Consider the following 25565-nt stretch of genomic DNA (forward strand, 5'->3'; position numbering starts at 1 on the left):
TCAGCCAGGAACCACGGACAAAAACCAAAATAGTCAGGCACAGCGTATTTTGATTAATGACAGACGGCATATATGACATAAGTTCCATAAGATTATGATACTGGACTTTCATTGTACTTTTTGTGTTTAGGTATGTTTAGATAAAGAAATACCATTGTCTCACAACTGCCTACAGTATTCAGTACGGTAACACACTGCACAGGCTGCAGCCTAGAAGCAACAGGCCATACCATAGAGCCTAGGTATGAAGAAGGCTATACCAGCCAGATGTGTGTAAGTGCACTCTATGATGATCCCACAGTGGCAGAATCACCCATGACACATTTCTCAGAACATATCCCTGTCATTAAGCGACACATAACTCTATATATATCACACTAGGATTACTGAAAGCTTTTCTTTATACTTTTAGGTCCCCAACTGTGTGTGCATTAGCAACAGATCCTTAAAAACATCTATTTATAGTATATATGTTTATAATATAACATACTTAGGGTAACAGAAAATGCTTGTTTTCCTGTTACTATCATTTTAGAACTAGAGGGAAATTTCTCTAGGCATATACTAAAGAAATAAACTCTCTCTCTTAAAATAAAAAACATGTTTCTATTGCCAAGCATTAAAATATAAGATACTTACAGCTCCTTCTTGATCCACATCAGCTCCCATGGCCAATAAATGTTTCACACATTCCAAATGACCCTTTCGTGCAGCCCAAACTAAAGGGGTGGTTCCATACTATTAAAACAAACAATAAATTTAAAATTATTATAAAAAGTATACTCAAAGAAACTAGCTCTTAACATGAATTTTAATAAAAATCTTCTTATCATTCTTAGAAAACTGTATACATTTATCGTAATTTTAATCTTAGATAAATCCTATTTCTTCCATTTTATTTAACCTGAGTAGATGATTAACCAGTCCATGAAATGTCTTTTAACCAACTTATTTAACCTTTTCTTGAGACAGAGTCTCGCTCTGTCGCCCAGGCTGGAATGCTGTAGTGCAATCTCGGCTCACTGCAATCTCTGCCTCCCGGCTCAAGCAATTCTCATGCCTCAGCCTCCTGAGTAGCTGGAATTATAGGTATGCACCACCACAACTGGCTCATTTTTTTGTATTTTCAGTAGAGACGGGTTTTGCCATGTTGGCTAGGCTGGTCTTGAACTCCTGACCTCAAGTGATCTCCTGCCTCAGCCTCCCCAAGTGCTGGGATTACAGACATAAGCCACTGTGCCAGGCTCTTATTTAACTTTTATAATGAGTGACAACGTTTCCATCATAAGGTAACACAGCCTCAAATTTTCAACAAGCTTTCATTGCTTCCCATATCTTGTGAAACAGAATTTAAAGTCCAGCAGTCTGACTGCAGGCAGGAATAGTAACAACCAAGTGCCAAACAAAGTGGCCTAACCACTTTACATGGGTCTGCGTGTGTGATCCTTATCATAAGAACAATTCACAGTATCACATTTTCACAGATGAGGACACTGAGGCCCTAAGAGGTTAATTCATAGGCAAAGGTCACAAAGCTATCAAGAGGTGAGACAAGACCCATGAGCCCTTGAAACTGCACTCAAGAGCACCTTTCCCTGAAAGATGATTCAAAAAGCATCCAGGAGTATAAATCATGCATTAAGGCATTGCCTGCCTTTGGGGAGGCTAGCGATCGGCAGACACATGAATGCCCACAGTGACCTTTCAGTACCTGAAGCCCACAGATGGAAATTAACATTTAATTTAATTTAATCTATTCTATTCTCTGTGACAGCCCTGTCCAGTAGAACTTTCTGTGTTGATGGAAATACTCTATAATTCTGTGCTGTGAGATATAGTAGTCACTAGTCAAATAATGATGATTAAGCACCTGCATGCTATGTGGCTACTGTGACTGATGAACTGAGTTCTTTTGTTTCTCATTTCATTTTAATTAATGTAAGTCTAAGTAGTCCTGTGCTAGTGGCTACTGTACTGAGCAGAGTCGCTCTATAAATCATGTCAGGCACCACAGCAACCAACCACACTGTTGAGGGCTGGAGCCCTGGACAGGCTTCCCAGATGGATGAAGACTCCATGACAGCCAGAATCACAAGGTTGCCAATACAGCACATGGGAGCCAGCACCTCACAAAACGAGGAAGAGAATGGAGGAGAAGCAGCTGCCACAGCCACTGCCTCAAAGCAGGCTTAGGAAGAACGAATATGAAATACAGGAGGAGCAGGCACTGTGGCTCACTCCTGTAATCCCAGCACTTTGGGAGGCTAAGCCAGGTGGATCACCTGAGGTCAGGAGTTCAAGACCAGCCTGGCCAACATGGAGAAATCCTATCTCTACTAAAAATACAAAAGAATTAGCCCGGCATGATGGTATATGCCTGTAGTCCCAGCTACGGGGGAGGCTGATGCAGGACGATCACTTGAACCTGAGAGGCGGAGCTTGCAATGAGCCGTGTTCGCGCCACCACACTCCAGCCTGGGCAACAGAGCAAGACTCTGTCTCAAAAAGAAAAAAAAAAAGAAATACAGGAGGAGATTCCCAACTTCACTCCTGCATCTGTGGTTTTCTCCACTAAAAAGAACTAAATTCTCTTTTCTAGCCTCCTCTTTTGCGGATAATACTTACTCTGGCTAAAATGCCTTTCCTAACTTTACAATAGCAATATCTTAGACATCTTCAAACATAATACACATAGAAATCACTCTTCATAAAGCCTTTCAAAATATACTAATTGTAACTGAGCTCTCGTCCTTTGAATACCTATTGCATTGGATTTCTGCCCTTCTGATGGAACTGAACTATCCACGATTATATGCTATGATTTCTGCTCCTTCCCCTGCCTCAGCACGAGCCGGCGAGTTGTCACCCACTCCCATTTGGGAGACAGTCCCACTTTCAACGTTACAAAGAATTCCTGACATCCAGCAAGACCTTCCCTCACCTTGCATCCTGTCTGCTTCAAAACAGCTCTGTAGCCACACTCTGAACTACCTCAATAAGTCTCTCATCTCTTTCTCAAATATCCCTTCTCAATCTAATCCCTTTACATGTATTCCTGACCCTATGGTCTTCTTTCACCCAGGCCCGTACTCAATAATCTCCTGCCACATCATCAGTCTTTTCTTCTTATTCCCTCTTCCTATTAGGTCTCTGAATGACGTCCTTCCAACGTGGTCTCTCTTATCCTAACAAATTTTTCCAACAGGCTACCCTCTGAAGATAATCACTGTCCTTTCTTTTAAGCTTTTCAAGATAATTTATAACCCCTTACCAAACTCCCCTAAAAAACTAGTTTCTGCTATAAATATTACAAAACCACCATTTCAGAGGTCACCCAAATAGCTACCTAAACTCCAGATCTATGTATCTTTTTTTGTTTTTTTTGTTTTTTTTGGCTTGTTTGTTTGTTTTTTCTTTGAGAGGGAGTCTCACTCTGCTGCCCAGACTTGGAGTGCAGTGGCACGATCTCAGTTCACTGCAATCTCCACACTTCCTGGGCTCAAGTGATTCTCCTGCTTTAGCCTCCCAAGTAGCTGGGATTACAGGCACCCACCACCATGCCCAGCTAATTTTTGTATTTTTAGTAGAGATGGGGTTTTACCATGTTGGCCACGGTGGTTTTGAACTCCTGACCTCAGGTGATCCACCTGCCTCGGCCCCCCAAAGTGCTGGGATTACAGGCATGAGCCACCGCACTCAGCCACTTATGTATCTTTTACTAAGTTCTTTCTTTTCTTCCTGGAAGCTCTGCAGTATTTTGAACTATACTGACTGTCCCTTCCAACTTGAATTTTTTATTCATTCACTTCATTCCTTTGACACTACACTAGCCAAGTTCTCCTAGCTCTGGAGATTAATAATAATTACATAAATAATTATGTATTATAATTAAGAAAATAATTATTATTCCTAATAATCAGCCCTTTGCTCACCATATTCCGTTACTACTGATCTCAGCTGCCAAATCCACATTCACATCATTTCAAGAATCACCTCTAGGCAAGCCCTTCATCACCAGCAACCCAAATCTCTATGTCCGCTATCTAATAGGACACCTTCAACTACAGTTTTCCACCACTTCAAGATCAACACATCTAAAACAGACTTCCTTTCCCTTCCTTAAAAATTAGTTCCCATAGAAACCTCCCTATTTCTGTCAGAAATAAAAATACTCTCAATCTTCAATAAATCCCATCGTGTGCTATTAAACGTTAATTTTTTCTAAAACACCCCTTTGCGACCACCTACTACTTAAAACCCCCAGTGATTCTGAGTGTCTACAGGCCAGATGTCCAAGCTCCTCAGCCAAGTATCCAAGACTCACCCAAAGGTGGCTCCACCTGCAGCCCAGCTTCCTCCTCCCACCCCTCTCCTCACCACTGAGGGTGCACTCAACACTAGCTCAACAGGCCACTTGAAGCTGTCCCCTGGTACCTTGTGCTCTCATTTTCCCTGTGTCCAGTTCATCTCTGTTCCTCCTCTCTCACGGATGTAAACTCTACCCTTTCTTCAAGGTCTACAGGAAGTCGCATTCTTTTATCAAATCTTGACTGACTGCTGCGCCATCAGTGAATTCTCCCACCTCCACACTCCTAAGTCACCTGACCCTGGGCCTTTGCATTTTACATGGCCCTGCTTCTCTAAACAGAGATCATTTCTTCTTTGTTTTTGTATCTTCTGTGCTAAGTGCAGGTACAGGGCACTGCATAGTGGTTACTAAACATTTTCTCAAAATGCCAATGAGGGACAGATTAGGTAGCATTATTACCTGATTCTGGAGGGCCTTGAAAGCCAAGCTATATGTAAGCATTTTATTATAGGCAAGAAGGAGAAAATAAAGGCTTCTCTATGATAATTAAATTACATCACAGGCTGGGTGTGGTGGCTCACGCCTGTAATCCCAGCACTCTGGAAGGCCGAGGCAGGTGGATCACCTGAGCTCAGGAGTTCAAGACCAGCCTGGCCAACATGGTGAAACCCCGTCTCTACTAAAAATACAAAAATTAGACAGGCGTGGTGGCACACACCTGTAATCCCAGCTACTCGGGAGACTGACACAGGAGAATTGCTTGAACCCAGGAGGCAGAGGTTGCAGTGAGCCGAGATCGTGCCACTGCACTCCAGCCTAGGTGACAGAGCGAGACTCCGTCAAAAAAAAAAAAAAAAAAAAAAAAAATCCATCAACAGACAAAACTGTATCCATTTTAGACATACCTCAAACCTCAATCAATCTGAATTAGGCAACAGTACAAATGCAATATTCTTAAATGCCATATTATAATATAAATATTTACAATAGCCTCCCTACACTCCTCATTAACCTATTACTTTGTGTAATATTTTTAAAAGAGGCATAACATGCACAAAGTGTGAAAAATATACTAATTTTCACTGTACTACTTGATGATTTTTTACATATGTATACACTGGCATAACTACCGCCCAGATCAAGATATGAATGATTTCCAACAGCCCCATAAGGTTAAACAATACTGTTGTACTTAAAGAAATTTATGCATAGAATGTATTTTAATGACAAAAAACGATCTTAAAGTAACAGCTATTTGCCTATACTTAGCTACAAGGTTATAAATGTGAAAAGACGACGACTATCCCCACAATGTGCCAAATTCTAAGACCGCTAATGGAAATAATGGAGGTACAAAACGGGAAAAAAAAAAAAAAGAGCAGTCTTTATTTTCATGAAACTTACACTTTAGTGGTAAGAAGGATGTGGAAATCAATCATTACAAGGCAATAGGTTATGTGCCCTAATGGAAATGTGAAGAGCACCCAGGAAGGGGCACCTAGGGTGAGGAGACTTAACAAAGAAGGTAACACCTCAAATAAGCCTTGAAAAATAAACAGGAGTTCATCAGGCAGAGGAGGTAATAACATTCCTAGCAGAGGGAACAGAATAAACACAGAAACAACGTTCACAGAATGTTAGACAATCTGTTGTATCTAAAACACAGCATATATAGAAAGAAATGGCAAGAAGTGAACCTGCGAGACAGGCTGAAGCCAAACTGAGAAGCCTGGGTTTTATCCCGAAACAGTGAAAGCCAATGAAGCTTTCCAAAAGTAAGAAGAAAAAAAGATAATTAGGTAAGTATTTATGCAATGATTGAGGTAAGTGTTAAGGATTTAAAAAAAAAAGAATAGCACATCATTCTGGGGTGCTTTCTGGAAGTGATGGCAAATGGGCGGAGCCTCAGAGATGAAGAGAAGCTGAGGAGGAAGAGGCGGGCACACTGCGAAGGGCCCTGGACCGTGGGTCATTCGGTGGTTGGCATGCAAGGAAGCATGGGGGACAAGCAGCAAGAGAAGAGGAAAAAGGAAGGCAAGGCCCATCTTCACCCATCATACCAGAGACGGTCTTCAGGAATTTAAGCACAAGAGAAAGATAACCAAACTTCAATTTTAGAACGATCTCTCACACAACAATACAGAGAAAGTAGACAGGACTGAAGGCAGGAAGGAGAGTTACAATAGAAAACTTCAAACAATGAAGACAGGGACTCTATTATCGCAGTCAGTTTTCTTGGGAATGATGAATGTGACATAAGAAAGCATCAGAAGGATACTTACTACATAATACACCTGCGGAATCCATCTATGAGATATGTATCTACATAAAATACATTAATATACAAAAATATAAAATACATTAGAGAAGGCTCATGAAATCATACAAAAATGTTTATAACTTAGACACTGAGGGGACATAACATGGACTGGAACCTGAAAAGATGCTGCTGACCTACCTTATCAGAGCAGTTGACTTTAGCACCATTTTGCAGTAAAAGATGAACTATATCTGCATGGCCTCTCCCTGCTGCCCAAATGATTGGGTAAACACTGTACTGCTAGGATAGATTGGTTGGTAGGTAGGTAGATAAGTAGGAAGGAAGGAAAGAAAGAAAGGAAGGAGGGAGGGAGGGAAGAAATAAAATCTTTTAGGTAGATATTTACAACGCACATTTGCTAAGTAAAGTAAACATCAAAGGAAGTAACATAATGTTGTATTTTTTTTGAGACGGAGTCTCGCTCTATCACCCAGGCTGGAGTGCAGTGGCGAGATCTCGGCTCACTAATAATGTTTTTTTTAAATCAGATTACAAACCATTCTCCACTTTAAAAACAGACAAAATACTCATAATACATAATTGGCAACTAAGATATAATAAATCTTAAATAAACATATATTATGAACACATTTATTTTTATAAATTCAACACATGAAAATGTGGTTATCTGGCCAACAGGCAATACTAATAAGAAGAAAGCAAAATAAGAGGAATTTAAATATATATAACAGAATGTATACAAAAACAGTATGATTATTTCATAAATGTCTCTTTTCTTTAAATAAGTTCAGATTAAGGATTCACACACAGAAAACAGGAAGATGACTAAAGATTTCAAAATCTCCTTTTGCAGTGTTATATAGTTATAATTAACATTTAAGCTCTAAGAGCTGCCTTTTTGCTGAAAACAATTGAGAAATAAACTTAGCTTTAGAAAAAAATTCTCATTACTGTGTTTTGAAGTCATATTCTACATTATATTTAATAAGATAAAGAATATTTCTACCCACCACGAAACCAGTATAATCAACCTTAAGTATTCCCTAAGAAAACTTACCACTTATAATACAAACAAATTTTTTTGTTAATGCTTACCAGACCAGTGACACTTGGATTGGCAGCATGAGAAAGAAGCAACTCTACTACGTCAGTACGGCCTTTGTAACATGCCCACATGAGAGCTGTCCATCCTCCCTAAAGAAAAAATGTAGGGGTAAGGGAATCAAACTTTAGATCATCTCTGAGTATAAAAAAATGTTACTAATGAAATTTCTTTAGTAAATATCTTTATAAATCATTGTTTCATGATGGTAGTATTATATAGTTTTAAATTCCCAGGCTCCCCAAATACAATAGGACATTAAATAAGTCAAATCTCTTGCATCTACAAATGGTTAGTCCAAAGTTTATATATATAATGAAACCTGAATTAGAGAACATTCATTATGAACTCTTTCAAATTTCTAAGATTTATTTTGGCTAACCAAAAATATTTCTTCGGGCCAGGCGCAGTGGCTCATGCCTGTAATCCCAGCACTCTGGGAGGCCAGGGCAGGCGGATCATGAGCTCAGGAGTTTGAGATTAGCCTGGCCAATATGGTGAAACCCCATCTCTACTAAAAGAATACAAAAATTAGCTGGGCATGGTGGTGTGCACCTGTAGTCCCAGCTACTCGGGAGGCTGAGGCAGGAGAACCACTTGAACCTGGGAGGCAGAGGTTGCAGTAAGCCAAGATCGCGCCACTGCACTCCAGCCCAGGTGACAGTGCAAGACTCCGTCTCAAAAAAAAAAAAAAAATTTCTTCATAAAACTTTTTATGTTCCTAGATATTCACTTCTTTGTATGAATTTAAACTTTATTCAGAGAGAGATTCTAACAATCATATTCAACTCCTGCATTTAAACACATCCTTTAAACCTCAGATCATTATAGTACCTCTTGATAAAAGAGAGAGGATGCTAAGGCATCTCATCTGTAATCAGGATTTCCAGAGGTAAGCAAGGTCATCAGTTATGAATTAACACCACACTTGATGATGTTCTACTTACTAAGCTACAGGAGCAATTTTCTTCTTAACTATGATACGATTCAATAAAAAAGACCAATGTAATCAAATCTTACTAAGAAATTTTTTTTTTAAGTATGGAGCATCTTAAAAGGGCACAGAGCCAGCCTGAAAGAGCTTCTAATGGATAAAGTTGGAACAACTTGAGCAGTAATATTAGTACTAGGCTATAACCCAAGGAATAAATATTCATTAAGTCCATACCAAAATAGAAAGATATAGATAGATATATAGATGAATGGATAAATGGATGGATAGATGGATGGATGGACAGACAGATGACAGACAGATAGAGTAGGGTGTGGGGAAGGGAAGTAGGCACTCTTCCTTACAGAAGAATTCTAACTAATTAATGCACAACATATGAGGGAAACAGAAAATCATTATTACACCACCACAGTTATGGTAATAACTGCTGCAAGTACGATTCACTGATGAATGCTAAATCAAATGGGTGAAAGTTTAGTCAGAATAAAGATATTTTGTTTAGTCTCAAAAGTATCTTCCCCCAAATATTTAGTAATTACAAAGTGAAAAATAGTGCCCTTACAGTGGCAGACACCACCCTAATCAAGAGATGAAGGCTGACATCACCAGTGATACAAACTGAAATCATGTTCCCCCTAGGGGGTACACCAAGAAAAGCACATGGCCTCTGGGACATCCTTCCCTCTAAAGCACATCTGCAACTGAACACGAGAAACATCCACAAATCCAAACTGAGGAACATTCTAAAATTACTGATGAGTACCCCTCTAAAGTGTCAAGGCCATGAAAGACACAATTTAGGTCAAATTACAGAGCTGGGCATTTGATCAAGTCAAGTCTTACATCTATATTTTAACTTGTAAAATATTTGCCCAGAACTTTTTAACATCATGTCCTCACTTCAATTTGAATAATGTCCCAGCCAGGCATGGTGGCTCACGCCTATAATTTTGGGAGGCCGAGGCAGGCAGATCACTTGAGCTCAGGAGTTCAAGACCAGCCTGGGCAACATGGCAAAACCCTGTCTCTACAAAAAATACAAAAATTAGCCAGCCATGGTGGTGTGCGTCTGTAGTCCCAGCTACAAGGGGGGCTGAGGTGGGAGGATCGCTTGATCCCAGGGGATGGAGGTTGAGTGAGCTGAGATCGTGCCATTGCACTCCAGCCTGGGTGACAGAGACCTTGTCCCAAAAAAAAAAAAAAGGGAGGCCTAGGCAGGAGAATCACTTGAGGTCAGGAGTTTAAGACCAGCCTGGCCAACTTGGTGAAATCCTGTCTCTACTAAAAATACAAAAAGAGCCAGGCACGGTGGCATGCACCTGTAATCCCAGCTCCTCAGGAGGCTGAGGCAGAAGAATTGCTTGAACCTGGGAGACAGAGGTTGCAGTGAGCCAAGATTGTGCCACTGTGCTCCAGACTGGGCAACAGAGCGAGACTCCATCTCAGGGGGAAAAAAAAAGTAAAGAATAATATCCCTTTGGTCCCCTATGTAAGAACCTGTGAGATAAAATTTTAATCTCAAGAAAATGAAGCTAAATTGGCAAGAGACTGAGACGAATTAACTATAGTATAGCTTTATATTTCATGAACTCTTTCTTCACTTTGGTGCCAGTAAAGGTCCTCACAGGAAGAGTCCTCACTAGACTTCCGATATTAAATCCTGGAATTCTTCCTGAGCCCCACAGGACCTCAGTGGTCACTCTCCTCTCCTTAAACAAGTCCCAGGGACTCTGTCTTCCCTCAACTTGGGAAGTTGAGTAGTTACTTGGGTAGTTACTACCACCCACCCACCCAATCCTTTAGGTTAAGGTCCCACAAAATTAGCTACTAAGAGAGACAGTCCTCAGTTTCCCCAACTTTCACTGTTTTAAAGCCAAAATAAAGACCCTTTAATAAAGACCATTTAAATGTTAAAGGTTTTCTGGCTATCACTTTGAAGAAATAGGAAGAGCCAAAAAAGTTTAAGAAATCAGTTTTTACAAATCTTAATGCATTTTACACAATCATAATGTATATTTTATTGTTCCTAATTCCCTTGCTGATATATGTAAAACAATGATAGAGGAGAAAGCCTTTGGAGCCGGGAGACCTGGTTCAAAACTCAGCCTAACTGCTTACTAGCTGTGTGACTTAGGATAAAGATTCACTTCTTCCAGTCTCAATTTCCTCAACTATACATTGAGAATAAAATCAACCCTTAGTCCATAGGATTATTCTGAGAAGTCAGTTAAATGACACAGCAGCGCTGGGCGCGGTGGCTCATGCTTGTAATCCCAGCACTTTGGGAGGCCGAGGCGGGCGAATCACGAGGTCAGGAGATCGAGACCATGGTGAAACCCCGTCTCTACCAAAAAATACAAAAAAATTAGCCGGGCGTGGTGGCGGGCGCCTGTAGTCCCAGCTACTCGGAGAGGCTGAGGCAGGAGAATGGCGTGAACCCGGGAGGCGGAGCTTGCAGTGAGCCGAGACTGCGCCACTGCACTCCAGCCTGGGCGACAGAGCGAGACTCCGTCTCAAAAAAAAAAAAAAATGACACAGCAGCTATAAAGCACCTAAAGAGGCCAGGCACGGAATAACTGGTATGGTACCTATTCCATGCCTGGCCTCTTTAGGTGCTTTACAGCCGCTGTGCCATTAACCCATCTGATAATCTGGTAAGGTAACTTTAATAAAATATTGAGAACTCGATAACTCCCTGCATTTCCCTTCTACCTTTCGTACCAACAAGGCAAGAACCACATTTCACTCTCGGCTGTCATATCCATCTTTGCCTCAGTTACTGACTTCATTATCTTCTCTCCCTAAACTTTCACTGCAACGTACTTAAATTCTTTTTGGAAATATATAAGATACCAGTGGTTCCCTGTATCTTCCTATAAAAATAAGGATACCACCCATTGCACTTAGTTTTGAGAACAAATATAAGATTATACAGGTTGAACTACTGTAAAATTATAATGTGCTATTAAGTGCAAAATGGTAAAATGCTGTGGCTTCTTAAAAATTCAGACCATCTGTACTTCAAAAACCATCATCAGCTAAGTAATAAATATTTTATATATCACAGCAGATCGTTTTCTTCCTTTCTTCTACTGTTAAAATCAACTTTTAAAGGGGCTGAACATTTTACAGAATTAGCCAGAAATGACCTCTCTTCACCTTATGCTTTAACCAGATGCCAAGCTCAAGTAAGAGCTAAGTAATAATTAAGGATCACATCTTGTTAAACTTCTGTCATGCACAGATAGCATGTCTGAAAATAATCACATTTTAAAAAATAAATCTAAAAATATTATTCTGAAAAGTATAACTTCTAACACCTGATAATAGTTTTAAAACCATACGCTGTCCCTCCTAAAGTCCTATCTAAAGGAAACAACTGTCTCAGAAGTTCCAAAATGTTGATATATTAAAGAGTAATGAGTTATTTGTAACAATATGTCAGAATTTTAAACTGCGAAATAAACTAAAAATGATGACTAAGAATATTCTAAGAGGTATATTATAACACCTGGGTTTTAAAACATTCTTGAGGGTCATTTCAATGCCCAACCCCAAATTCTAAAAACATTATTATAATATCATTTCACACATAAAAATACAAGATTTCACACATATCTATGATTATAAATAAGATTTCAGCTAATTAAGAACATATAAAAATGTCCATACCATATCACGGTGCTCCAAGTTAACCCCACATTTCAGTAGTTCCTCTACGATGTGCACATGCCCTTCTTTCGATGCGGATATAAGTGCTGTCCAATTATCCTTGAACGTATATTTTAAAAGTTATCATTTTCAAACCAAAAATAACACTTCAAAGTAAGGAAAACTAAATTTGAACTTACATACCAAATGATCATACCAAGTTGACATGCTGTGACCCATGCTAACTAAACTACTCTGAAGTCACACTGAAGCTCTCTTAAGATTCTATCTGTCCACCTGCATCACTAAGAATGGGGTAAACATGGTTTTACAACTGCTTGTTCAGTCTTCTCACTGAACTTCTAATCATATACTGTGCTTTTTAAAAATGAGAAAAGATGATCATCAAAACCTCAAAGCTAATCCTCATGGCTAGCCACCATTACTGTAATATAAATTGGAATTAAAGAGACCGTAATCAGATTTAAAAGCACATTCACAGGCTACCAGACTACAGAGATCTCACATGATGTGTTTAGAAACCATGTGATAAAGAACTATTCTCTTTTATTTTTTAATTCCTAACTGTAATATCATTCAAATGATCATTCAATTAAGAAACAAAATAGATGTAGCTGTGTGACCCTCAAAAGCAATTCCAAAAATACAGGGAGAATCAGAGGAAATGTAACCTTGTGGAATGTTGATTTACCCCTCAGAAGTGTTATCAGAAGGGACCATATATTCCTGGCCATTATCACATGTAATGATATTTATAATAAGTTACCATTATGGGGAGTTACTTAACATGACTCATATGTGGATATCTTCAAGGTGGACATTTAACTATATGTATACATGCTCTCTATTCAGCCAGTCTCATCCATATAAAAAAACCCAAAGAGCTGAGATCCTTCATTGAAAGTAAAAATTTCTCTCCTGTATTACTCCTTTTAAAAAAAACTGATAGAGCCCAGTAGGCAAAGTTGAAATATATGTAAAAGTTTTAATTATTACTTTTGAATCACTTCTGAAAAACAAACAAATTGCTAAGAAAAGAGTAAGTAAATGATGAGTAAATTATTTTAATATATACCAAATCTTCCAGATTGCAGTTAGCTCCATTCTTAATTAATTCCTTCACTATTTCCAGATTGCCTTGTTCGGCAGCTATCATCAGTGGAGTCTGGCCACACTAGAGAATATAAAAGACACAGGGAACTTATCAAGATACTGTACTTTTACTAAAACATCACAGTTAAATATACCACACATTTTCATGAATGTATGTTAAGCATTGTTTAGTTGTGTTTACTATATTTGATTTAGAAACAGCTTTGAACTTTAAGTTTCAGTTTACTAATAACTTAAAAGTCAAAGAAAAAATAAAACATAGTTTTTCTTCCCACAGTATTAATAATCTGTTTTTGGCACTGCAAATTCATTTAAAGTAAGTAAATATGAATAATACTAGGATTTGGAATGCAATTACTGAAATATACATAAAATTTCAGAATACTTGTGGTAGCCAAATTCTCTAACAATACAGGTAGAATATGATCTAGAATGTGTTTTTTATTATATATATATGTTTTGTCTGAGATAGGACCAGAAGAAGTAAAATAATAAATAAAAACAACCAGGTGCTATGTATAATACACATATGTAGTTTTTAAAGCCTTCTCTTAGAAACTTAGTTCATTAAACTAAATAAAGCTCCTACTGCTGAAATCAAGTGTCCCAGCCTTTGTGTTAAGAATGAGTCACAGGAGTACAGAGACGATGCTCCCTCAGCCCTGGAGACAAGGGCAGGGCTCAGGCAGCTGGGTGCCTGGACAAATCACCCCTAACAGCAAGCCTCATCTACTGCAAGTGCAGTACAAAAGTTATCATTTTCTGTAAGTGCCATGACAGGAAACAGATCGGCAAGTACCAGGTTAGGCTGGGCGCAGTGGCTCAAGCCTGTAATCCCAGCACTTTGGGGGGCCAGGGTGGACGGATCACATGAGGTCAGGAGTTTGAGACCAGCCTGACGAACCTGGTGAAACCCCGTCTCTACTAAAAATACAAAAAATTAGCCAGACGTGGTAGCACACGCCTGTAATCCCAGCTACTTGGGAGGCTGAGACATGAGAATTGCTGGAACCTAGGAGGCAAAGGTTGCAGTGAGCTGAGATCGCACCACTGCACTCCAGCCTGGGTGACAGAGCAAGACTTGTCTCAAAAAAAAATTAAAATTAAAATTTTTCAAAAAAGGAAGTACCAGGTTAAGGAGTGATGATACTAAAGGTACTAAGACACATTAAGGCATGTGAGAAAAATGTACACCAAAAATTAAGTTTAATTATGCAAACACTTAAACACCTACTTACTACATGTATATTAGTATGGGGAGAAATATCTATGATTCTTTTAAATGCCCACCTGAAATTATTCCTCTGCTTAAAACCCTCCAATGTTTTCCCATAGTTCTTTTGGATAAGAACCAACATCCTCACCCAAGCTGACACAAACCCTGAGTAACGCACAGCAGGGCATGCCTGGCTCTCAACCCAGTCTGTGCCACCCCCAGCCTCAACGTGCCCTCCTGCTCGTTCCCACCTCCTTACTGATCCCCTATAATTTACTTTTCCTATACTAATCCTTGTTTGTAACCACATTTTTATTGTGTGATTAACAACTGATTATTGTCTGTCTCCCCTAAAGGCCGGGAAACATGTCTGTTTTGCTTATGGGTTTAAAACTATATACCCAGTGTGAGAGACAGTGACTGCCACACAGGTACCCAAATATTTGCTGAGTAAACGAGTGAGCAAAGTCTCAAAGAATTTAAAAATCCATTAGGCACAACATCCAAATAAGCAAATAGTTATAATGATTAGCAAAATACAACAGATGCTATTATAAGAATAATACAAGTAAGGATTTAAACACGAACACTGGTTTACAGTTCAAATATCGGTCACATTAAATACAGACATTCCTATGTAAGTAAGGATGGCTGCTAAATTATATGTGGTAGCCACATGTCATCCAACCAGGGTCATTAGGGAATGACGTATTACACATAAATAGATTTTCTGGGTGAAACAATTTATCTTCTCAACATTAAAGCTGATTATATCTTCTATGATAATCATCATTCTATAAAGCTATGCACGTACTGCTACTTGTTAAACAGATTATGTTAAACGTTATGTTTATAATTCTGAGTCATAACTACCAACATCAATTACTATGCCATGCATGCCTCTGTCAGCTCTAGGTTCTTTGGTATACATTCTATAGAACTGTTCTCCCTTCTAATCTACTGGGATAAAAAGTCAGGTATGAAAGTCATTGGTAGAATATATAAATTAAAGCAACAAACTCTAAATCCACAGTCCTGAGAATACATCAATTTTACATCACAGTTTTCAAAATTATAATTCCAAAGACTCAGGGAAGTCTTCCGTTTACTCTCTGGGTCACAGTTACATTTCAGATATTCACATAGATAAATGTTTCTAGATAATCAGAGAAAAACATAATATAATTGTTTTAATAATATAAATGTTATAAATATATAACATAATATAAATGTTATAAGCACGTATAACACAAGTAGGAAAGATGGTATAAATTTGATAGCCTAGAAACATGCCAAATGAAAGACTTGAATTGTCATTATTTTCTCTTGCAGAAACTATTAGCTGCCTACCCAGTATCTAGAAAGACACGGCTTGTTGGGGGTGGCAATTAGCTCAGCTGAAAAAAAAAAAACACCCAGTGTTCAGCCTCACTTGCAGCTGGAAATAATCCTCCAGCGGTGCCCTGGCTAGCTCTCCCAGGAAAGCTCTGTACTAATTCAGCTGGTCTGTGCCTTTTCCTTCTTCTTGCCCGATACTGAGACACAGTGCTGGAGCTTTTGCTACATGACTGATGTGATGCAATAGGCACACAGTGAGGACTGGCCAGAAAGAAAGGAGCCTGGGTTCTTGAGGATATCCTGAAGCCATCATATCAGCCTTGAAATGGCTCATCTAGCTTGTCATAATGTGAGAAAAACAAAACCTTAATTTGTCTAAATCACTGTTTTGAGGGCTGTTCCATGCAGTACAAAGCAATTCTTAACTGATGCACCTTTTGTAGCTACACTATCCAAAAAGATAATGACTTTCAGGAAAGGCTGCCATAAAGTTTTACAGGATCCCCAAAAACAGAACGACTGTTATTTTAAAAGTTGGGCCTGAAAACAAAGCCTATCTTTGGATTCTCCTAGTTCTTGCTTAACCAGTCCAGTAACTACAGTTGTAGGGATAGAGTAACTTACGTCATGAAAACTTTCATTTTCTACTTGAAAATGAATCAATAAAGATCCTTTCCATACCTGACCCCACACATCCCAGCAAATTCCATGCCTATCTCCTTCCAGAAAACACAGGATTACATAATCCACATAATCCCTGCTCTACTACTCATAGTGACCTCAAGCCAAAACACACCAAAAACGAAACAGAACACTATGCACCTACTGAAATAGTGGACTTTATCTCAGCTTCCCAGAAGACTACAATGCAAAAACAGCTACTATTCAAGCATCTTTTTGCTCTTCCCAATTTCTAGGTTCCCATTTCTACTTATTTAAGTGTATGAGACCTAAATAACCACTGTTTTTTTTTAAAGCAGTCCTTCTGGAGGGTTTCTACTTCTTCCAATAACCATAGTGAAACTAAAACATGTTGAAATCCTCCTTTGAAATTTCCTTTAAAGCCTATTTACAGGCCAGGCACAGTGACTCTCATGCCTGTAATCCCAGCACTTTGGGAGGTTGAGGCAGGTGGATCACTTGAGCCCAGGAGTTGTAGAATGGCCTGGGCAACATTGTGAAACTTCATCTCTACCAAAAAAAAATTTTTTTTAATGAGCCAGGCGTGGTAGCACACGCCTGTAGACCTAGCTACTCAGGTGGCTGAGATGGGAGGATTGCTTAAGGCCAGCAGGTCAAGGCTGCAGTGAGCTGGATCATGCCACTACACTCCAGCCTGGACAACAGAGCAAGGCCCTGTTTCAAAAAAAAAAAATAAAATAAAATAAAGTTTACTCATAAACATATAGCAAAATCCATTTTTTAAAGTCTCAGTTCATTTTCTTAAGCGGCAGAAAAATGACCAGCCTCAACATTATTCCCTTATACCAAGGAGAGTTGAGAGTGACTGTTTGTTCCTTTCAAAAATAAAACAAAAATAAAAACTCTTCGCTACTCTACAAAGGACAAAGATTTGTTGCCATCATTGAGAATATTCATAGGCCAAAGATTTATCTAGCTTATAAATAAAGCAATAAAAGGAAACTAGAATTCACTGTTTATGGCCAATAATACTGATACTGCTAATAAGCACAGTATCAGGCAATTTTACCCCTTTTTAAATTTGTTTATTTTATATTTTTTAGAGATAAGGTCTCAGTCTGCCGCCCAGGCTGCAGTGTAATGGTGCAGTCATAGCAGCCTTGAACTCCTGGGGTCAAGCAATCCTCCCACCTCAGCCTCCCAAGTAGCTAGGTCTAAAAGGTGCCACATCTGGCTAATATTTTTTAGAAGTAGGGTCTCACTACAGTGCCCAGGCTGGTCTCAAACTCCTAGGCTCAAGAGATTCAGCCTCTCAAAGTGCTGGGATTACAGGCGTGAGCTACTGCATACAGCCTACCCACATTATTTTAATTGATCTAATACTTAAGAATCTTTCTCAAAACTGATAACCAAACACATTAACATGAAGTTACGTAAATATTTTTTAAAACAAGAAAAAAGAGGAAAAAAATACAACTTTTTGTAATTCTATAAAAATTACATTTTATCAGAAGTTGTAAAAGCAAAATGCTAAAAAAGAAAATACCAACTTTTACACTGACCCGTAACTGAAAAAGCCTAGGTGGTTTCAAATTATCACTTTAAAACTCTAATTTAAATTGATACAATATTAAACTGGATATGTTGATTAATATCCATTAAATGCTTATCTCGCATGATGCTAAATTAAGCTCTATGCCACTGCGCTTTACTCCTTATAGCAATAAGATTAATTTTACGCTTATTGATGTGCTATTTTTTCCTTCCAAGTGAAGCTGTGTTCTTAACATTCCCTAGACAAGTGTCTCTAAAGTAAAATTTAATGTTTTCAAACTATCATATGGTTATTCCAAATATGCTAACATATGCTAACAAAATGACTACTTCTGTAATCATTTTATAACAACCTCCAATTATAAATGTTATATCTTATCTACGTATAACAATTTTTGACTATTCATAACCATAGAAGTGGGTAATGATGTTAACTAATGAAAATATATTTTGTTCAATACAGAAACATTGAAAATATAGGCATTATCATTAAATAAACTTTATTCTGAAGACTCAAAAAAAAAAAAAAAAACATAGAGCTTAACCAGATTATAATTTGTTTAAAGTCAAATAGCACAAAGTTCAAATATGGACTCTACCAAATAATATCTTGGATAGGAAACTGAGGAGTTCAGTCACTTACCCATAAATAAATATAAATAACAGTATTATTCTTTATACAGCTGCTATGCAAGTTAAATGAGCTAAGATATAGAAAATATATAACAGAATATTTGCATAAGTATTCAATAAAAACATTAGCTATTATTCAATAGCTAATGAAAATGAATGAAAACATTCAATAAAAACATTAGCTATTATTGTAATAACAACATTTTTATATCAACATTTCCTTAACGACTGAGTTAACATTAAATGAAATTAGGTACCACAGGTCAGAAAAAGTAATAATAAAGTAATTACTAAGTCAATTCAGCAACTTTAAAAACATTTATACGTCAGGCATGATGCCTCATGCCTGTAATCCCAGGACTTTGGGAGGTCGAGGCGGGCAAAGAGATTGAGTCCAGGAGTTGGAGACCAGCCTGGGCAACATGGCAAAACCCCATCTCGACTAAAATACAAAAAATTAGCCAGGTATGGTGGTGCACACCTGTGTCCCAGCTACTCGGGGGTGGGGGTGGGGGCTGAAGCAGGAGGATCACTTCAGCCTGGGAGGTCAAGGATGCAGTGATCCCTGATTCTGCCACTACACTCCAGCCTGGGCAATGGAGTGAGACCCTGTCTAAAAACAAAAAACAAAAGCAAAAACATGTATAATATTTACACACCCATGTTTATAGCAGCATTATTCACAATAGCCAAGGGATGGAAGCAACCCAAATTTCTAGCCACAGATGAATAGATCAAGAAAATGTGCTACGTACATACAATGAAATATTATTCAGCCTTAAAAAGGAAGGAAACCCTGTTACATGCTATAACGTGGATGAACCTTGAGGATATTATGCTAACTGAAATAAGCCAGTCACAAAAAGACAAACAGTATATAAGTCCAATTACACGAGGTGTCTAAATAGTCATATTCATACAAATAGAAAGTAAAATGGTCACTGCCAGGGTTTAGGGAGAGGGGGAAAGGGAGAGCTGCTGTTTAATAGACAGAATTTTGATTTTGCAAGATAAAAAAGTTCTGGTAGACCAGACGCAGTGGTCACGTCTGTAATCGCAGCACTTTAGGAGGCCGAGGTGGGCGAATCACTTGAGGTCAGGAGTTCGAGACCAGCCCGACCAACATGGTGAAACCCCATCTCTACTAAAAATATAAAAAATTAGCCGGGTGTGGTGGCGCACGACTGTCGTCCAAGTTACTCAGGAGGCTGAGGCACGAGAATCGCTTGAACGCAGTGGGCAGAGGTTGCAGTGAGCTGAGATCACACCACTTCACACCAACCTGGGTGACAAGAGTGAGACTCTGTCTCAAAAAAAAAAGAAAAAGTTCTGGAATCTATTGCCCAACAATGGAGAAATACTTAATACTCCTAAACTGTATCCTTAAAAATGGTTAAGATGGTAAAGACAGTAAATTTTATGTTATGTGTTTATCACAATAAGAAAATTTATAAATAAAACTTTTTATATGTCTACACAAGATACATACATAAGCAAATATATACAAACACATAAGTATATATACATACACATACACATATAGTGTAAAATAAAAAACCACTCCTTATTCATCTTATCTACTGGCAAGAAATATTATACTCTTGAAAACACATACAGTTCTAAGAGACAGGGTTGTTTTCCTTAAGTTTTGTAAAACAAACACATACCCTGATACTTACAATATTTATAAAAAACTGTATTAGCACCTAAAATGTCCTGTCAAATAATAATAGCTTGACTTGCCGGACGCGGTGGCTCACGACTGTAATCCCAGCACTCTGGGAGGCATCATGAGGTCAGGAGACCATCCTGGCTAACATGGTGAAACCCCATCTCTACTAAAAATACAAAAAAAAAAAAAAAATTAGCCAGGTGTGGTGGCAGGCGCCTGTAGTCCCAACTACTTGGGAGGCTGAGGCAGGAGAATGGCATGAACCCGGGAGGCAGGGCTTGCAGGGAGCCAAGATCCCGCCACTGTACTCCAACCTGGGCAACAGAGCGAGACTCCATCTCAAAATAAAATAAAATAAAATAAAATAATAGTTTGGCTTTTCATAATGAACTAAGATCCACATTTTTTAACTCATAACATTGAGGAGAAATATCTCATCTGAGTTAATGTTTATTAGTGTGTTACTAAATATGATACATAACCTATTTAACTCTCTAATAAAGATGTAGAGTTTTTATAATCCCAAAGTGTGTGGGACAAACAATGGAGGAAGATAGTTGGGGCTCATTAAAGAAAGTATTTCAGGCCAGGCGGGGTGGCTCACGATTATAATCCCAGCACTTTGGGAGGCCGAGGCGGGCGGATCACCTGAGGTTGGGAGTTCGAGACCAGCCTGGGCAACATGGAGAAACCCCGTCTCTACTAAAACTACAAAATTAGCCGAGCATGGTGACACATGCCTATAATCCCAGCTACTAGGGAGGCTAAGGCAGGAGAATCGCTGGAACCTGGGAGGCGGAGGTTGCGGTGAGCCGAGATTGTGCCACTCCACTCCAGCCTAGGCAACAAGAGTGAAACTCCATCTCAAAAAAAAAAAAAAAAGAAAGTATTTCAACAATCCCTGATTTTGTCTGGTTAATCAAGATCAGGTCCAGATGATCTCTACAGTTTCATAGAAGTACTTGATTTCAGTAACCAAGCTTCCTGAATATTACTTATTCCATCAGGGGAAAAAAATCAATAAATCTAAATTCAATAGTCAATCATTTATATAATTTAAAATGTACTCCAAAAACATGGAATTTGAAGTACTTTTAACTATAAGACATTATATCATAAGTACAGTGCAATATTACTAAGGGTTAGAACTACCTATTTCTTACACACTTCTATCCTATACATAGTAGGTAGTCAACAAATATTTGTGAAAGAATGTAATTTTGCAAACTTGGTCTTACCTCATTTCTCTCATCTACATCTTTGCATTTTTCAAGAAGAGCTTTCAGAGCAGGAATGTTTTCTTCCTCTACATAATTTATTACACTCTGTGATATCAAAACTGACATTTTCACAGAAAGCTGCAGTTAACTTTATTTGAATACCTGTTAAATTAGACAAAATACACATAATTTATAATTAGAAAAAAATTAAGTTACTATTAAATACAATATCCTTCTTAACATTAACCTCATGCAAGGACACCTCCAGTGGCAGAAGTGAAGACACGACTTCCCACAGCTTCCATAGCTCAGGTGTCAAAAAGCTGCCATGATGTCTCTTAGGTTCACACTCATCTCCATCTTAACTTATCCAAAACCAAACTCCAGATCCATCCCCAAACCCTCCTCATCACCACTCCAAAATGCTTCCCTGCTCCTCCTGCTGTCACCATCCCAGTAAACGGCAGCTCCAGGTCAATTCTTCCAAGGCCAAAAATGTTGGAATTGTTCATGACTTACCTCTTCCTCTTACACCCTACACTCAATCTATTAGCAAATCCTTTTGGCTCTACCTGTAAAATACATTTCACATCTGACTACTACTCACCACTTCCATCACTGCCACCCTGGACAAGCCACCATGACTCACCTGCATCACTGTCATTGCTTCCTAACTGGCCTCCCTGCCTCCACTTTACCTGGAAGAGTGAATTTTAAATGGTCTCACTGCAAATAAATAATTAAGTATGTGAGGTGATGAATATGTTAATTAGCCTGATTTGATCATTCCACAATGGATACATGTATCAAAACATCACATTGTACCCCATAAATATATATAATTTGTCAATTAAAATTACATTACTTTTTTTAAAACTTTAACATATATCAGAATCACCTGAAGAGCTTTTAAAGCAGGTTCCTGGGCCCCTCCGTCAGAGATTCTGACTCAGCAGGTCTGAGTAGGGCCCCTTACTCTGCATCTTTATCCAGCTCCCTGTGACGCTGACACCACTGGAGGAACCACAATGTGGGTCATACTAAGTCAGAGCATGGCCTCTTTTATTTGAAGCCCTCTAAGGGCTTCTCAGGGTGCTGAAAGTAAAATCAAATGTTTTTACCTTGGCCAGGATGACTCTAAGTGGCAAGCTTCTCACCTGTGTTACACCTGTGACTGTAGCTCCTACCACTCCCTCTCACCCTCCTGGCTGCCTGGCCATGCTGAGCACTGTCCCACCTCACCAGGCCTCTGTGCTACTTTTCTGTCTGCCTAAAATTCTCTTCACAGGACATGCACATGGCTCACCCCCTGACCTCCGTCAGGTCACCTGGTTAGGAAGTCTCACCAGATGTGGGATGTCAGGGTACCGACCCCACACAGGCTTCACTGTCACCCTGCACTCTCAACCCTTTGTCCTGCTTTCACCGCTCTCCGTAGCACTTGCCACCATCCAAAAAATGACATATTGTTTGCTTATTGTCTGTCTACCATAACTACACTTCAAGTTCCAAAAGAGTAGAAATTTTATTATATTCAATTGGACATCCAAATGCAAATAAATAAACAAACCTCAATCCATACTTTGTAGCACATACAGGTGCTAACTCAAAATTGACCTAATATAATGTCTGAAAGTACAAAACTTCTAGAAGAAAATATAGATGACCTTAGTGACTTTAGATTAAGAAAGATTTGATATAACACTAAAAGCATGGTGCATAAAAAAAGAAAACTGATCAACCAGAGTTCGTCAAAATTGAAAACTTTCGCTGTTATGAAATTATTTGGGACTGGTGAATCCTCTTTTCCTTCCTTTTCCTCCATCCTTAAACAGGATTGTCTACAACTGATATCCCATGCCCGTTCCCCAACTCTATGTTGGAGCAGGTAACTTGATTCTTGTGTTTCCCAGGTGGAAAGGAATCATGCCTCCGGATGGACTACACCCAGAGCCCCTCATACCTGATTTAGATGATAAGATTTAAATGAGACTGTGGACTTTGGGTTGATGCTGAAATGAATTGAGACTTTTGGGAAGACCTTGGGATGGAGAGAATATGTTTTGACACAGGAAGGAAATCTATCTCTGGGGGCCAGAGGGCAGAAACTATCGCACTATATGATTCTACCTATATAGCATTCTGGAAAAGGAAAACTGCAGGGGCAGAAAACAGATCGGAGCTGCCAGGGTCTAAGGCAGGGGAATGAGATGGCTACAAAAGAGTACAAGAGAATTTGGCGAGTTAATGGCTGTTCTATATCTTGACTGTGGTGGCAGATACACAATAATTCATTTGTCAAAATTCAGAACTGTCCATTGAAAAGGGTGAATGTTATTATATGTAAATTATAAATCAGTATACCTTACTTTTAAGGAGTATACATTCAGAGCAACTTGAATTTATACTCTTGGGTTGAAAAAATATTATTTTAAAAAATGATGTTATTTGATCCCATAGTTTCACTTCTAGGAATTATTCTAAAAACATGAGAAACATGAACAGAATTTTAAGATTTTAAGTAAAACAATTTTATCCATAAGAACAAAAATCTTAGAAATGGATATTATACAAATTATAAAAATTCACAAAATAGGATAATATACAGTCATCAAAATGTCTCAAAAAATGTGTTACAGAAAAATGCTCATGATAGAAGAAGTGAGGTAAAAGATTAAGAGCTATATATACAGCATCTCAGCTATTTTAAATATATACATTTTTAAATACTGGAAATAAAAAACAAATGGTGATGAGCATTAGTGTAATTTTTATTTTCTTTAAAACCTTTATCTCCTACATATTCTGGAATGTGATGCTTCTATCATTAGAAAGCAGTGAGGGTTTGTATTAGCAGTCATCACCAACACCCACCTTCATTTATTCCCACTCCTTCTAGGATCAAGCCTAAGGCCTCAGTAAGGCTTGCAAGATCTGGCTCTCCCTCCATACCAGGCCCAGCTCACCCCACAGCCCAGCCAAGCAGAAGAACTCAAATTCACCACACTCCCCCAGTGCTGCTCCACACTCCCGCCTATGCTCAATGTGCTCCTTCCATGTAGAACACCATTCTCATCTCTACTCTACCAAGGCATCCATCTCCCTCTGAGTCACACAGCTACCATTTTTTATCCAGTTTAGCCCCTAAAGTGTTAGATTACCCAACCCCACACTCAGTGCCTTAGTTTAGGCCTTCACCATCTATACTAATCAAGACCCCTAAGGTTGCAAGAGACTAACTTAAACTAGCTTAAGCAAAACAGAAAAATGTATTTGAAGGATACTGGTTTATTTCCCATAACCACACTACAGGAAGAGTGGGTGCCACTGGACCTCAAATGCCAGGAGGATTCTCTTTCTCTACTGGCTTAATCTACTTTCATTCTAGACCAACTACTTCTACACAAAGGGAAATATGGCTTCCCACAGCCATCCAGCCTCAAATCAGATCGTTTATTTATTTATTTTTTGAGACAAGGTCTCACTCTATCACTCAGCCTGGAGTGCAGTAGCACGATCATGGCTCACTGCAGCCTTGACCTCTAGGGCTCAAGCGATCCTCCCACCTTGGCCTCCTGAGTAGTTGGGACTACAGGCGCACACCACCATGCCCAGCTAATTTTTCTATTTTTTGTAGAAATGAGGTTTCACCATGTTGCCCAGGCTGGTCTCAAACTCCTGGGCTCAAGTGATGCGCCTGCTTCTGCCTCCCAAAGTGTTGGGATTACAGGCGTGAGCCACCGCACCTGGCCTAAATCAGTCTCTAACACCAGAGAAAGCAGGCTATTCTTTGTTCCCAGATCCAACAGTCCCAGAAAAGGGCTGTGACTGCCCAGGCTGGATCTGTTGCACACCCAGAAC

At 38.9% G+C, this 25565-nt stretch overlaps 1 protein-coding gene across 13 annotated transcripts in view; it reads right to left on the bottom strand.

The window, feature by feature from the left end:
- The window catches only part of KIDINS220 (kinase D interacting substrate 220), a 118672-nt gene that overhangs the window by 84730 nt on the left and 8377 nt on the right, over positions 1 to 25565 (bottom strand). For 8 of the 13 annotated variants that reach the window (XM_030800748.1, XM_030800745.1, XM_030800746.1 and 5 more), the window contains exons 2-7: positions 21723 to 21866; positions 13392 to 13490; positions 12317 to 12415; positions 7686 to 7784; positions 6768 to 6869; positions 640 to 738 (exon numbers count right to left, since the gene is read on the bottom strand). In XM_030800748.1, coding sequence (XP_030656608.1) covers positions 640 to 738; positions 6768 to 6869; positions 7686 to 7784; positions 12317 to 12415; positions 13392 to 13490; positions 21723 to 21830 — 606 coding nt within the window. In that variant the 5' untranslated portion in view covers positions 21831 to 21866. The remainder of the gene's footprint in view (positions 1 to 639; positions 739 to 6767; positions 6870 to 7685; positions 7785 to 12316; positions 12416 to 13391; positions 13491 to 21722; positions 21867 to 25565) is intronic. The other 5 variants (XM_030800749.1, XM_030800747.1, XM_030800750.1 and 2 more) reach the window with 1 other exon arrangement.

Source organism: Nomascus leucogenys, chromosome 19, assembly GCF_006542625.1.
Source record: "Nomascus leucogenys isolate Asia chromosome 19, Asia_NLE_v1, whole genome shotgun sequence".
NCBI classification, from domain to species: domain Eukaryota; kingdom Metazoa; phylum Chordata; class Mammalia; order Primates; family Hylobatidae; genus Nomascus; species Nomascus leucogenys.